Raw genomic sequence first — 15432 nt, 5'->3', positions numbered from 1 at the left:
TTATAATAGGAAAAGATTGCAAACAACCTAAAAATCCAGTAATAGCTAAGTAAGTTATGAGACATACATATGATAGAATACTCTGGAGCTATTGAACAGGATATGATATATCTTTTTGTAATGATATAGACATGTGCCTATATCATTACATAAACAGGAGGTAACAGAGAAATATGGTCTCATTTATACAAGAAAGTAAATATGTGCATTTAAAAGCCTAAAAGGGCTAGGTGTGGTGGCTCATGCCTCTAATCTCAGCACTTTGGGAGGCCGAGGTGGGCGGCCTTCTGATCATCCGAGGTCAGGAGTTTGAGACCAGCCTGGCCAACACAGTGAAACCTTGCCTCTACTAAAAATTAGCTGAGCGTGGTGGCGTGCACCTGCAGTCCCAGCTATTAGGGAGGCTGAGGCAGGAGAATTGCTTGAACCTGGGAGCGGAGGTTGCAGTGAGCCAAGACTGCGCCACTGCACTTCAGCCTGTGCAACGGAGGGAGACTTCACCTCAAAAAAAAAAAAAAAAAAAAAAAAAAAAAAAAAAAAAAAAAAAAAAAAAAAAAAAAAAAAAAAAAAAAAAAAAAAAAAAAAAAAAAAAAAAAAAAAAAAAAAAAAAAAAAAAAAAAAAAAAAAAAAAAAAAAAAAAAAAAAAAAAAAAAAAAAAAAAAAAAAAAAAAACAGAAAAGAAAAGTCAGGCATGGTGGCATGTACTTGTAGTCCCAGCTGTTTGGGAGGCTGAGTTGGGAGGATCACTGGAGCCTGGGAGGTCAAGGCTGCAGTGAGCTGAGATCACACACTGCACTCCAGCCTGGGTGACAAAGAGAGACCCTGTCTCAGGAAAAAAGAAAAGGAAAGAAAAAGCCTAGAAGGAGAGATACCAAACTATTATCACAGGCCGCCTCTGACAGGACTGTCACTTGCTCTGAATTATTTGAAATTTTTATATATATAACTTAGAAAAATCCATGACGTGTGTGTGTGTGTGTGTCTGTCTGTCTGTCTGTCTGCCTATTAGACTAAAGTAAGAGTCCTGGCTGGAGTTAGAGATTCCAAGATTGGAGATTAAAGCCTGGTAAAATGCGGCAGAGTTGGTTTTTCATCAGTTCGGAGACCCCTTAGTCCCAGGTCTGGGAGTCAGCAACTGTATTGAATTCAGCTTTAGATGGAAATGAAGGAGATTCATGGAGCACAAGCCTGGGAAAAGGAAATAGACGTGCAGAGATTTCCTGAATTAATAATAGTAATCGGCAGGGTGTGGCGGCTCACGCCTGTAATCCCAGCACTTTGTGAGGCTGAGGCAGGCAGATCACTTGAGGTTGGGAGTTCGAGACCGGCCTGAGCAACATGAAGAAACTCTGTCTCTACTAAAAATACAAAATTAGCTGGGCGTGGTGGTGCATGCATGTAATCCCAGCTACTCTGGAGGCTGAGGCAGGAGAATTGCTTGAACCCGGGAGGCGGAGGTTGCAGTGAGCCGAGATCACACCTTTGCACTCCAGCCTGGGCAACAAGAGTGAAACTCCATCTCAAAAATAAATAAATACATAATAATCACGAGAGCCTTTGCAGAGTGTTTTATACTTTGCACTGTCAATTTTGCCCAATGCGGAGGACATTCTCTCAAGATAGGTAGGCTGAAGTGATCACGGAGGAGCTGGAGTCCCTGCATGTGAAGTGGTACTGAGAGACACAGCAGGAAATGGAAGTCAAGATTCTGAACCCCTAACCCCTTCCGGCTCTGAAGCTTGAACAAAATAAAACTCATCCAGCTCCCAGCCCAGTGCCGGGCGCACAGGCGTCTTCAAGGCACCTGGCACCTTCTCCTCCAGGTGCGCTGCCTAGGTCCATGGGTGGCTGCTTTACTCTGGTTGCGTTATCTGCACCCTTAGGGGCATCTGTTCTCCTTCAAGTTTGCTTTGCTCCAGCTAAACTCACTGTTTCCTTTCATCATTGCCCTTTCCATCTTCATCACACTGTTCCCTCATCCTAGAATATCGTCTCCTTTTGTTCTCAGCCTCCTCCAACCTTCCTGCTTCTCTACACATCCAAGTCCTATTGGTTCTCCAAGATAGGTGCCAAATGCCACCTCCTCCCCAAACATGCACCAGCCCCCCCACTGGACACCACTGCTCCTTCCCCATGTCCCAGGTCAGCCATCTGCTTTTCTTTTGGGGCACATCACATCCTGCTTACACAAGAACTCTCTGCAGGTGTGTGCTTGTCTCTGGACTAAACCAAAGGCTCTTTTGGGAAAGGTGTGTGTCTCATTCATTTGTGTTTCTTCAGCGCTGGCCCCGCATGCAGCAAGTGCTCAAGTGCTTTGGTTGCAGAGTGAGAGGGTGCATGAGTGATGAGAGATGGTGAGAGCATGCATTGAGGGCAGGGCATGTGGGAATGGAGGGAGAGATGGGCAGAGAGGTGATGACCCCTCAAACCCATTGCCATCCTGACCCTGCTGGCAATGGCAATGGGGTCACAGCACTTCCCCAGGGTGAATAACCTCGGGGCTCTGTCCCTCCAGGTCCTGCCTACATCATAAAACAGCAAGTGCTTCCTCTTCAGGACAGGAGGGAGAAGAAGTGGGGTGACTTAGGGGCTGAGCCTCAGCAACTGGGAGAGTTTATAAGCTGGGACAGCAGACCCCTCAGCACCACGCATTCTCCTCATCCCTCTGCTCTCTGGCCTCCAGCCTCCCAGCAGCATGGCTTTCACCGGCAAGTTCGAGATGGAGAGTGAGAACAATTATGATGAGTTCATGAAGCTCCTCGGTGAGTGAACTCCTGGGTGTCCCTTCCTCGGGGCTGGTTTTTTACAGCCAGCTCTGGGCCAGGAACCCAAACCCCTAAGGTAGAATGGGACAGGATTTCATTCATTCATTCACTCACTCACTCATTCATTCATTCACACATTTGTTGAGCAACTCCCAGGCTCTGAGGATAGTAAGAACTAAGACACTATTTTATTTTATTTTATTTTTGAGACAGAGTCTCACTCTGTCTCCCAGGCTGGAGTGCAGTGGCACCATCTCGGCTCACTGCAACCTCTGGCTCCCAGGTTCAAGCAATTCTCCTGCCTCAGCCTCCTGAGTAGCTGGGATTACAGGTGTGCACCACTACGCCTGGCTAATTTTTTTTTTTTTTGTCTTTTTTTTAGTAAAGACGGGGTTTTACCATGTTGGCCAGGCTAGTCTTGAACTCCTGACCTCAGGTGATCCACCCAGCTCGACCTCCCAAAGTGCTGGAATTACAGGCGTGAGCCACCACGCCCGGCCTAGACACTCTTTGACTTTAAAACACACATAGAATATATTAGTGTTTCCACTTTACTGATGGAAAACTTGAGGCCCAGGGAATTAACTAGTCCAAAGTCACACAGCTAGTAATTGGTAAAGTGGAGACTTGGTTGGCGAAGTAGAGATTTGATGTTTATTTAGTCAAATATGTATTTATTTTTATTTATTAATTTTGAGACTGAGTCTTGCTCTGTCTCCCAGGCTGAAGTGCAGTGGCATGATCTGGGCTCACTGCAACCTCCGTCTCCTGGGTTCCAGCAATTCTCCTGCCTCAGCCTCTCGAGTAGCTGGAACTACAGGCACGTGCCATCACATCTGGCTAATTTTTCGTATTTTCAGTAGAGACGGGGTATCACCCTGTTGCTCAGGCTGGTCCTGAACTCCTAACCTCAGGTGATCCGCTCACCTTGGCCTCCCAAAATGCTGGGATTACAGACGTGAGCCACCGAGCCCAGCCCATCAAACATTTAAACACCAGCTATATGCAAGGCTATCTCAGTCTTACCACCGGGGACTCAGCCTGACTTGCCCAAGTCAGTGGCAGAGGCCATTGGCACCCAGGACCCTGTGATGAGTGGTGTCACCACGTCCTGCCTAGGAGAGGAAGCCAAAGGGTTAGCATGGAAACCAGGTTTGACAAGTCACTTCTTCACACAGTCATTCAGCAAACACAGGCCTCTTACTGTGCCAAACACTGTGGGCAGAGAGACCAATGATTTCATTCTTTCTCTCACTGCTTGACTTATAACACCAGTCTGTTGTGAGGAACCAGTGAGACAGTGGATCTGATAATCTTGTGGAAATCTCAGCATCTCACTATCTAAAAAGTCTCAGGCAGTGTAACTGTCAAGGTTCAGAGGACAGCTCAAGGGGACCCGTGCCCTCCCTCTTGGTGGCCACTTCTTGCCTGCCAGCTGGGTCAGAGCAACCCTGAGACCAGGGTCCTTGTGCCTTGGGGCTTTGAGGAGTCGAGAGCCCCTCTGAGTCATGTATTGGCAGTGGCCCTGAAGGAGCAATGACTTGGCTTCACCTATAACAGCCTCATTATATTAAGTGTCCAGCAAGTATTAGCTATTTTTCTTGTTTTAGTGCCCGTGTTTGACCATTAAAAATCAGGAGCATTAAATTGCCAAGTAACTCAAGCTCTTAATGCTGGAAGCCAAACTGGAGAAAGAAGCCTCAGCTCGGGAGCAGGGAGGCCATGTTTGAGAAGGAGAAGTCAGATGGAGGCCTGGGGAAGGAGGGGAAGGTGGGATGGGAAGTGAGCCCACCTCGGTTCTAGACCTGATTCTGTCATTAAATTTCAATGAAATACTGGGAAGTCCCTTTCCCATTCTGGGTGCTCACTTCCTTATCTGTAAAATGAAAGTATTAGAAGACACAATCTTTTTTTGGCAGGGAGGAGGGGACGGAGTCCTGCTCTGTAGCCCAGGCAGAACTGCAGTGGCACAATCCCAGCTCACTGCAACCTCTGCCTCCAGGGTTTAAGTGATTCTCTTGCCTCAGCCTCTCAAGTAGCCGGTATTACAGGCACCTGCCACCATGCCCAGATAATTTTTTTGTATTTTTAGTAGAGACGGGGTTTTACCATGTTAGCCAGGCTGCTCTCGAACTTCTGACCTTAAATGATCTGCCCGCCTCGGGCTCCCAAGGTGCTGGGATTACAGGCATGAACCACCACACCTGGCCAGAAGACACAGTCTTGAAAGTCTCATTCATTCTAGAACTTCGTGAGCTTGGCAAGATTCAGTTATATTTATATTACTATCAGAAGCTTGCTTATTATTGATGAGCACCCACTATGTGCCAGGAGCTTCACAAACACACTCACATTGAATATAATTCTTGTAACAGCCTTTTGGGATGGGCCTTATTATCTCCATATTGTGGATGAATACACTGAGGCTCAGAGAGATATTGACTTTCCCCAGCCACATGGCCCACAGCATGTATTATCTGTCTCAGGCACTGTGCTCTTAACCTGCAGGCTAGCCTATCATGCACAAGGGGGTAGGGTGGTGGGGGTGGGCAGGAAAGCTCTTTCCCTAAACCACAGAGTTAAAAGCAGCTCTTATATGGCTACTCTGCTTGTCCCCGGGTCCAGGGATCTCCAGCGATGTAATCGAAAAAGCCCGCAACTTCAAGATCGTCACGGAGGTGCAGCAGGATGGGCAGGACTTCACTTGGTCCCAGCACTACTCTGGGGGCCACACCATGACCAACAAGTTCACTGTTGGCAAGGAAAGCAACATACAGACAATGGGGGGCAAGACGTTCAAGGTGAGAGGCCACTGGCTGATCCCCTCCTTCCCCAGGCCTCCATCTGACTTCTCCTTCTCAAACATGGCCTCCCTGCTCCCGAGCTGAGGCTTCTTTCTCCAGTTTGGCTTCCAGCATTAAGAGCTTGAGTTACTTGGCAATTTAATGCTCCTGATTTTTAATGGTCAAACATGGGCACTAAAACAATAAGAAAAATAGCTAATACTTGCTGGACACTTAATATAAGCTAGACACTTGCTGAATAGTTTTTCCATCTTAATGCAGTTAATCCTATGAAATTGCTACAATTACTCTCCCCAGATTGAGCGGGGAGGCTAAATCATGGGATTAAAAAGCTTGCTGGCCAGGCACAGTGGCTCACGCCTGTAATCCCAGCACTTTGGGAGGCCGAGCTGGGTAGATGGCTTGAGGCCAGGATTTTGAGATTAGCCTGGCCAACACAGTGAAATCCTGTCTCTACCAAAAATACAAAAATTAGCTGGACATAGTAGTGCATGCCTGTAATCCCGGCCACTCAGGAGGCTGAGGCCGGGGAATTGCTTGAACCCAGGAGGCAGAGGTTACAGTGAGCTGAGATCACGCCACTGCACTGCAGCCTGGGCGACAGAGTGAGAGTCCATCTAAAAAAATAAATAAATAAATAAAAATAAAAAAACTTTGCCTTAGTTACACAACAGGGGCAGGCCTTTACACCAGGCACTAGAGAGCATAACTGCTTTTTTTTTTTTTTTATTTGAGACTCACTGTGTCACCCAGGCTGGAGTGCAGTGGCATGATCTCGGCTCACTGCAACCTGTGCCTCCTGGGTTCAAGTGATTCTCCTGCCTCAGCCTCCCGAGTAGCTGGGATTACAGGCGTGCACCACCACATCTGGCTAATTTTTGTATTTTTAGCTGAGATAGGGTTTCATGTTGACCAGGCTGGTCTCAAACTGCTGACCTTGTGATCTGCCCACCTTGACCTCCCAAAGTGCTGGGATTACAGGTGTGAGCCACCATGCCCTGCCATAAGTGCTTTTTTTATGCTGCCTTTCTGTGTAGCACAGAGATAAAGACACTGGACCCTGGAGTGAGCCTTGGCTGGGTTTGAAACCATGATTTCCCACCAACAATTGCAGGGCCTTGGGCAAGTCATTTCACTCCCCTGAGCCTCATATCTCTAGTATGCAAAAGGAGACTACATACAATCTCTGGGTCCAAGAGCTGTGGTGAAGATTAAACAAGACAGTGCATGAAAGCACCTGGCATAGTGCCTGCCACATAGTGAATGCTAGAAGAAAAAATGCAGTCATTTGCTTTTGTTTTAGAAGTGAAGAAACTGGCTGGGCACGGTGGCTCGCACCCGTAATCCCAGCGCTTTGGGAAGCCAAGGCAGGCAGATCACGAGGTTAGGAGTCCAAGACCAGACTGGCCAATATGGCGAAACCCTGTCTCTACTAAAAATACAAAGATTAGCCGGGCGTGGTGGCAGGCGCATGTAATCCCAGCTACTCAGGAGGCTGAGGCAGGGGAATCGCTTGAACCTGGCAGAGGTTATAGTGAGCCGAGATCACACCATTGCACTCCAGCCTGGGCAACAGGGCAAGGCTCCATCTCAAAAAAAAAAAAAAGAAGTGAAGAAACCAAGGCTCAGGGAGACCAAGTAATGTGTCTAAGGCCTTGCAGCTAGAACATGGTGGGACCAGGGATTTGAACCCCAGCTATTTGCCTCTATCGTTAGGCCTCTGGTGACCCATGTGGAGTTCTAATTATAGAAAAGGAGTCAGGTTGGCGGCAGCAGGGGAAAGCAAAAAAGGAAAGCAGATAAGCTGTAAGTCTGCCTTTCTTGATGGTCCAGAACACATAGCCCTCCTGTGCAAATAACTCACAGTCTTCCTGTGCCCAGCTATCATCACCTCCACTGATAGAAAAATGTAAGTTATCTCACTATAACCTTTGCTTTGTCAGTACTGCACAAAACCCTCTTCAGCACACAGCATAAGCAACAGTCTATAAACTCTCCAGCAAGACTTTGTCTCCTTGCAGTCAGCTCCTCTCTTGCTGTCCTGCCCAGTGCACCCTTGCAATGTATTTTCATACTTTCTCTAAGAAATCTGACTTTTTTTTTTTTTACCTACAACTGTCTTGGTAAATTCTTTTTTTTTTTTTTTTTGAGACAGAGCCTTGCTCTGTTGCCCAGGCTGGAGCATAGTGGCACGATCTCTGCTCACTGCAGCCTCCGCCTCCCGGGTTCAAGCAATTCTCGTGCCTCAGCCTCCCAAGTAGCTGGGATTACAGTCATGAGCCACCATACCTGGCTAATTTTTGTATTTTTAGTAGAGACGGGGTTTCACCATGTTGGCCAGGCTGGTCTCGAACTCCTGACCTCAAGTGATCCGCCTGCCTCAGTCTCCCAAAGTGCTGGGATTATAGGCATAAGCCACCGTGCCTGGCCTTAGTAAATTATTCTTATTGCCAGAGCCACCAGCCCCAGATAGTTGCCAATCACCTGCAACAACCCAGGCTTAATGTGCTTCCATTCCAGGCCACCGTGCAGATGGAGGGCGGGAAGCTGGTGGTGAATTTCCCCAACTATCACCAGACCTCAGAGATCGTGGGTGACAAGCTGGTGGAGGTGAGTGTCCTGCTGGTTCCTGGGCTGATTATTGGACATTTTTCTGCCTCCTGGCCATAGCCCCTCAGAAGTAGGCCTCTGGGCAGCTGGCTTTACCAGCACTTCCCTTGTACCAGGCTCTATGCTGAGTGCTGGATGCACATGATGTCATTTGGTCTTCAAAATAACCCTGTTAGGTGGGGATTTTTATCTCCATTTTAGGAGGAGACTGAGGCACAGGGATAAGTGAGGGAGCACACAGCTTTGACTACAGAGCTGGGATTTGATGCTAAGTAGCCTGACTGTAGCACTCACACTCAGCCACTTCTGGGACACAAGACTGGAAGCCCAGAAGATCCTTCCCAGAATATAAATAAAGGAGGTGGTCCAGGTGGGCTCCTCAAAGGACAGCCACCACTCCACTCCTTTTCCTTGAGGGACATCAGGCCCCTTCTACCAGATCTTCTGATTTATCAAGAGAAGATGGAAATTTGCACTTCCATGTGAAATCTCCATACTATTAAATATTGGCAACTAATTTAAAAAATTCCATAAATATTGGCAGGTCCAACACACACATCTGTGGACTCACTCCTCCTACACTGGAGGTGATGCCCTGGGAGGCCCTTCCTCTCACTTGTTTCTTTCCCGTGGGTCTCCAAGTTTTCCCCAGGTGGAAGAAATGGACGTGCGGTTAAAAGGGAAAAGAAGGCATTTCCATACTTCATTCCCTCACTGTGAGCCTGTGACCTGGGCCAGAGACCCTCTGGGGTCCCGTGTAGGTCTAGAAAAGGCCCTTCCCTCCTCCCTGAAGCTCTCCAGCAGGGAAGACATGATGAGGCAGGCAGGGTTTGTGTGACCCCCTTGCTTCTCCTTCTTTGATCCTTCTCTCTCTCTGTCTCTCATTTTCGCTTTCTTGTGCCCACATCTCAAGCCCTGTGAAGAGGAAAGGAGCACACTGACTCTCTCAGACACTGTGGTGTAAATGATTTACACCACAGATACTTATTTCACACAGCTCTGGAAGCTGGAAAGTACAAGATCAGGGTGCCAGCATGGTCAGGGGCTTATGAGGTCCCTCGTCCTGGTTTCTTTACGTGGCAGGGAGATGTCATCTCTCTTGTGTCTGTTTTTTTTTTTTTTTTTTTTCGAGACAGAGTCTTGCTCTGTTGTCCAGGCTGGAGTTCAGTGGCATGATCTCGGCTCACTGCAACCTCCGCCCTCAGGTTCAAGCAATTCTCCTGCCTCAGCCTCCCCAAGTAGCTGGCCACCTGGGATTACAGGTGCCCACCACCACACCTGGCTAATTTTTGTATTTTTGGTAGATACAGGGTTTCACCATGTTGGCCAGGCTGGTCTCAAACTCCTGACTCCATGATTCATCCCCTCTCAGCCTCCCAAAGTGCTGGGATTACAAGGGTGAGCCACTGTGCCTGGCCTTTTTTTTTTTTTTTTTTGAGACGGAATTTCACTCTGTTGCCCAGGTTGGAGTATAGAGGCATGATCTCAGCTCACTGAAACCTCCGCTTCCCCCATTCAAGTGATTCTTGTACCTCAGCCTCCTGAGTAGCTGGGATTATAGGCATGTGCCACCATGACCAGCTAATTTTTGTAATTTTAGTAGAGACAGGGTTTCACCATGTTGGTCAGGCTGATCTTGAACTCCTGACCTCAAGTGATCTGCCCACCCTGGTCTCCCAAAGTGCTGGGATTACTGGCGTGAGCCACTGCACCAGGCCTCATGTCTGTTGTTATAAGGGCACTAATCCCTCATGGGGACTCCACTGTCATAGCTTAATCACCCCCTAAAGGTCCTATCTCCAGATACCATCACACTGGGGCTTTGACCTTTATCATATGGGTTTTGTGGGGGGACACACGTGCAGTCCATAAGACGGCCCAAAAGGTTCCGTGCCCTCCCATTATACTTATTTTACAGAGCAGCATTACAAGGCTCAGAGACAACAAGGGACTTGGCCGTGGCCACACAACTAGTACATGCAGAGGCAGATCTCATCCGCTGACTTCTAGACTAGGCCCCCTGCCTCTTCTGCCCGGGCCCACGGATCTTTTTATCCCCCTTTAACATTTTTGTTTAAAGAATCTAAAAATTATCTGGGTGTGGTGGCTCAAGCTTCTGATCCCAGCACTTTGGGAGGCTGAGGCAAGTGGATCACCTGAGGTCAGAAGTTCAAGACCAGCCCAGCCAACGTGGTGAAACCCAGTTTCTACTAAAAATACAAAAAAAAAAAAAAAAATTAGCTGGGTGTGGTGGTGCACACCTGTAATCCCAGCTACATAGGAGGCTGAGGCAGGAGAATCGCTTCAATCCGGGAGGCAGAGGTTGCAGTGAGCAAAGAATGAGCCCACTCCAGCCTGGGCAACAAGAGTGAAACTCTGTCTCAAAAAAAAAAAAAATCTAAAAATTAATAGATGTACAGTGTTGAAAAACTGTAAAAAGAACAAAAATGACTATATCCCTCTTCTCCTGGGTGAAAACCGATATTTTGAAGGATCTGATGAAAGGGCTTTTGACGCATTTTTACATGAAATGTCAGTCAGTAACTCCCAGAAGAAGCAAAGCTCCCCAGCCTGTGAGGTGTGCAGGGAGAGCACAGGGCAGGAGAACTGGAAGCAAGTTTGGGCCTGACAAGAGAATTGATCTTCCCAAGCTGAGAGAACCTGCTTGTCAATTCCCAGAGATTCCTTATCATGGAGCCCATGTGGTGTGGGAGTTCAGGGTCATCATGGAGCCCAGTGACCAGAGTTCAGGGTCATCATGCACACACACACATGACACAGCCAGGCACACACACATGTATGCATGCACATAGACCCAGGCACGCACACACATAAACAAAGTTGCATAACTAGGCCCTGAGAGGAGCTGTCTTGACTGCAAATCTCCCATCTCTAGAGGCCCAGAATCATCCTGGCACTTCCCCACTTCTCCACCAATAGACAGTGCATTTTGTAGACATCCCTCCTGCCTTCCGCCACCAGCACCCCTGCCATGTTCTTATCACCTCTCCCCTACACCAAGCCCCAGACTCCTCTGATTCCACCTCTCCCCGACCTTCCATCTATCCCATATGCAAATCGACATCATTTCACACTGCTGCCCTTTGTTGTGAATCAGGACCCAACTCCTCCGCTTGACCTTCCACGGTCTTACTGCCCAATCCTACAGGTACGCTCTGCCCAGCCCCTCTGGACCAGCTACTGCTCCTGAGCTGGACAGAGCCATTCCTATCTCCTTTTCTGTGCCATATGGTTCCTCTGCTCTGAATTCCCTTTCTCCTGTTTGCTTTTCCAAATCCAATTCTTCAGGATTCTGTCCAACAGCCAATTCCCCCTCCTGTTATCTAGTCAGTGGCTCCCTGCCTCCTCTGGGCTCTCCCACAGCTCTCTGTTTGCTACCCGCCCTTCTCATGGATATGCTGCTTTCTTCTGCTGGGTGTCAGAATCAGCTGATGACACGTGCACATCCAATGGCAGCACATCTCCTCGGCATGGAGCCTGGGGCACCGCACACTGTGGGCCTTCAAAGAACAGCGTCCCCCTGCCTCCCTCTCCCACTAAACCTTAGGCTTCTTGAGAGTAGGGACTGTATCTTCCCATCACCCAGCATGTGACAGGTGCCCACAAACACTGTGGTGCAGCCATGGCGTGTGGCCTTGGAAGGATTACTTGACTTCTCTAAACTTCAATTTTCTCATCCGTACAATGGGAACAAACTCACACAGCTGTTGGGAGGGTTACATGGAATCATTCAGGGGAAGAGCCTGACATGGGTGAATGGAGAAGAACAGAGGTGCAGGGTTCCACACCCAGAGCCACATCACCCCTCACAGCTGGTTACCATTCATCACAGGGAGTCTGCACACTGACTCCTGGAACAAATCGGGAAACTGAGGCCCAAAGAAATGGTGCGCCTCTCATCTACTCAAGGCTGCGATTGGAGGCTCATCTTCCTTCAGTGGTGCCTCCTGGCTACCGGGGTGGGGCACTGACTCCCTCTGTCCTGGCTGCTTCTTTTAGGTCTCCACCATCGGAGGCGTGACCTATGAGCGAGTGAGCAAGAGACTGGCCTAAGCCCAGGCCCGGCCCAGGGAGCTACAAACCCACCAATAAAACTGATATAAGGACAGATGCTGCTCGCTCCAGAACCTCTTTGTTTTTCTTTTCTTGTGTCTTGGGATGGCCTCTGGCTGGGTGAGGGTGGGAAAGCCCCCAAGGGTGGCCACGTGGGCCACACATTGACCCTGAGATCCCTGTGGGATTCATGTCATGGCGGAGGAAGACATGACTGTGGATGACTGCAGTGCTCCTGCCCCCTGGGTGAGGCTGAAGGTGGTGCACAGGAAGCCCGGTGGGCACACTTCTCTGGCCCCTTCGCCCCACTCTGCCACTCACTACTCTGTGCTGCTTGAAGGCTCCTTTATGGAGACAAAGTCAGCTGGGAAGGGCAACACATTGATTCTCGGATGGGCCACAGGACAGGCATATCAGGACTTGGGGGTTGTGGGGTGGGAGCCGTACCTCTAGGAAGGGCCCCGGCTGCTGGGCTCCAAAGCTCAAAGTGGGGATGGACCAGGGCTCGCCCAGGGAAGCCGTTTCAGCTTGGCCAGGGCTCTGCTGTTATTCGCTGTGGAGCCATCTCTTTGGTCCTCAGTTTACGCACTGAGGGGTACAAAGGGGGTCCAGGAGGACCAATGATGGGCTGAGGGGGATCAGTGGTCTGTGAGATGGCAAAGGGGCAGTGGGGGTGATAGGAGGGACAGAAGGGACTGGAGTGTCCTGGTTTTGACTCATAGGGCTTGGGCAGGGTGCCTGGGAAGAACTTCGAGAGGCTACTGGGGGCTGGGAAGGGAGGTGGGGGCGGGGTCACCCTGACATCTGGTGCCTGGTGTCCTGGGTTGAGAAGCATTCTGAAGCAGCATTTGGGTTTGGCAGATGTCCTGGGACAATCTCTAATCCAGAGTCCTGAAGGGGACTTTTTTCATCCTCCTCTCTCCTTGGAAGTGTTAGCACATCTGGGTACCACCTTGACTTCTTTTTTACCCAATATTTTTCTTTTTCTTTTTCTTTTTTGAGATGGAGTTTTGCCCTTGTTGCCCAGGCTAGAGTACAATGGCATGATCTTGGCTCACCACAACCTCCGCCTCCTGGGCTCAAGCGATTCTCCTGCCTCAGCCTCCCAAGTAGCTAGGATTACAGGCATGTGCCACCACGCCTGGCTAATTTTGTATTTTTAGTAGAGACAGGGTTTCTCCATGTTGGTCAGGCTGGTCTCAAACTTCTGACCTCAGGTGATCCACCCGCCTCGGCCTCCCAAAGTGTTGGGATTACAGGCATGAGCCATCGTGCCCGGCTACCCTATATTTTTCTATGTGACAATTCACTTATTTTTACTGTAATGGAAAATCACGTCACAGCCATACATAGACAACCACTGCTATTTGCCATAAGTAGACTAAAACTATTTAAAAAGTCGAAGCTGAACAATGTTGACTTCTAGCTAGATTCTGTTGCCTCCCTTTGTGAAAAGGGTGAGAGAGGTAAAAGACATAGTGGTATCAAATGGGAAAATTTATCCTTAACTCATCAAAATTCCTGAGAGACTACTGAAAGGAGAACGTACTCACTATAAGAATTGAATTACCGAAAGCAGGTAGTACTTACATTTTTTCGAATGCACAAGTCCCACACGTGAGACATAAGGAATAAGGTTTGTCCAGAGCTTTGCACAGGGTATGGCACACAGAAGGGGCCTAATAAATATGCTACCTGACCTAAGGGCCTTCCAGCTCTGTGCAATTTGCAGCCTTTCACTCTTGTGGGCCAGCCTCAACCTGGACAGATGTCATGGCCCAGGTCACAGGCAGCCTTCTCTTGCCTCCTCCCACATTCTACTCTGAAACCTTGTTTATCTTTCTAAGAACAATACACAGCCTCTCCCCACCCACCCACCCAGCAAGGACCCATGAATTCCACCGTTTTGCCAAGACTTATTAGTAATTAAGTGAACTAGGTAAGCATTAAATTAAACTAGCAGTGTTGCTGTTTCCCTTCCAGAATGAATAATTACTCATAATGAGCTTGGATAATAAGTCTCTAAATAACAGAGTTAACTATAATTAGGCTGAAAATTGAGAGAATGGGAGAGAGAGAAAGAGGAAGGAAGAGGAGAGAGAGAGAGAGTGGGAGGGAGGGAGAGACAGAAGAGATAAGAGAGAATTTTCACTCCTGTAATTGATTCAAGGACAAATTCAAATTGTTGGCAGGGGAGAAATTCTTTTTTTTTTTTTTTGAAACAGAGTCTTGCTCTGTCACCAGGCTGGAGTGCAGTAACGTGATCTCAGGTCACTGCAACCTCTGACTCCCTGGTTCAAGCCATTCTCCTGCCTCAGCCTCATGAGTACAGGCATGCGCCACCACGCCCAGCTAGTTTTTTGTATTTTTAGTAGAGACGGGGTTTCACCATGTTGGTCAGGATGGTCTTGATCTCCTGACCTTGTGATCCCCATGTCTAGGCCTCCCAAAGTGTTGGGATTACAGGCATAAGCCACAGGCCCCAGCCAGGGGAGAAATTCTTAAGCCTGTATTCTTATAAACTCACAGATTTATAGACTATGGAAAAGCAGGACCTCAGCTCTCAACTAGTTTAAATTCTGTATTTCACAGACGTGGAAACTGAGGATCAGAGAGGAAAAGAAATTCATCCAAAGTCACACAGCAGAGAGTGAGTCTCTGAGAGTAGTAATGCGGGTGTGGGCTTCACTCACTGATGGAGCTACAGTTTCTCAGTGTGGGTAAATGGAGTAAGGTGAGTTGGAGAAAAGCACCTACGTCACTGGCATCTTGGCAGGGAGGATTCCTCAGCCAGAAGAGCCGGTGGTTAAGAGCTTTGACTCTGGGCCAGGTGTGGTGGCTCACACCTGTAATCCCAGCACTTTGGGAGGCCGAGACAGGAGGATCGTTTGAGCCCAGGAGTTCGAGAACATAAGGAGACTTCCTCTCTACAAAAAAATTAAAACATTAGCTGGGCATGGTGGCACATGCCTGTGGTCCCAGCTACTTGGGGGGCTGTGGTGGGAGGATAGAATGGGCCTGGGAAAGTCAAGGCTGCAGTGAGCCATGATTGCATCACTGCATTCCAGCCTGGGCGACAGAGAGAGGCCCTGTTTCAAAAAAAAGAGCTCTGGGGCCAGGCATGGTGTCTCACACCTGTAATCCCAGCACTTTGGGAGGCTGAGGCAGGTGGATTATCT

General features: G+C 48.6%; 1 protein-coding gene across 1 annotated transcript in view; it reads left to right on the top strand.

Moving 5' to 3' along the window:
• Positions 1-12314, top strand: part of FABP6 (fatty acid binding protein 6) — a 47884-nt gene extending 35570 nt beyond the window's left edge. Inside the window, exons 4-7 of the mRNA XM_003268601.3 lie at positions 2684-2762; positions 5391-5566; positions 8090-8179; positions 12200-12314. Of these exons, the coding sequence (XP_003268649.2) occupies positions 2684-2762; positions 5391-5566; positions 8090-8179; positions 12200-12253 (399 nt within the window). The 3' untranslated portion in view covers positions 12254-12314. The remainder of the gene's footprint in view (positions 1-2683; positions 2763-5390; positions 5567-8089; positions 8180-12199) is intronic.
• Positions 12315-15432: the final 3118 nt, after the last annotated feature.

The sequence above is a fragment of the Nomascus leucogenys genome, chromosome 2, assembly GCF_006542625.1.
Source record: "Nomascus leucogenys isolate Asia chromosome 2, Asia_NLE_v1, whole genome shotgun sequence".
NCBI classification, from domain to species: domain Eukaryota; kingdom Metazoa; phylum Chordata; class Mammalia; order Primates; family Hylobatidae; genus Nomascus; species Nomascus leucogenys.
This window is presented reverse-complemented; position numbering and strand designations above follow the sequence as displayed.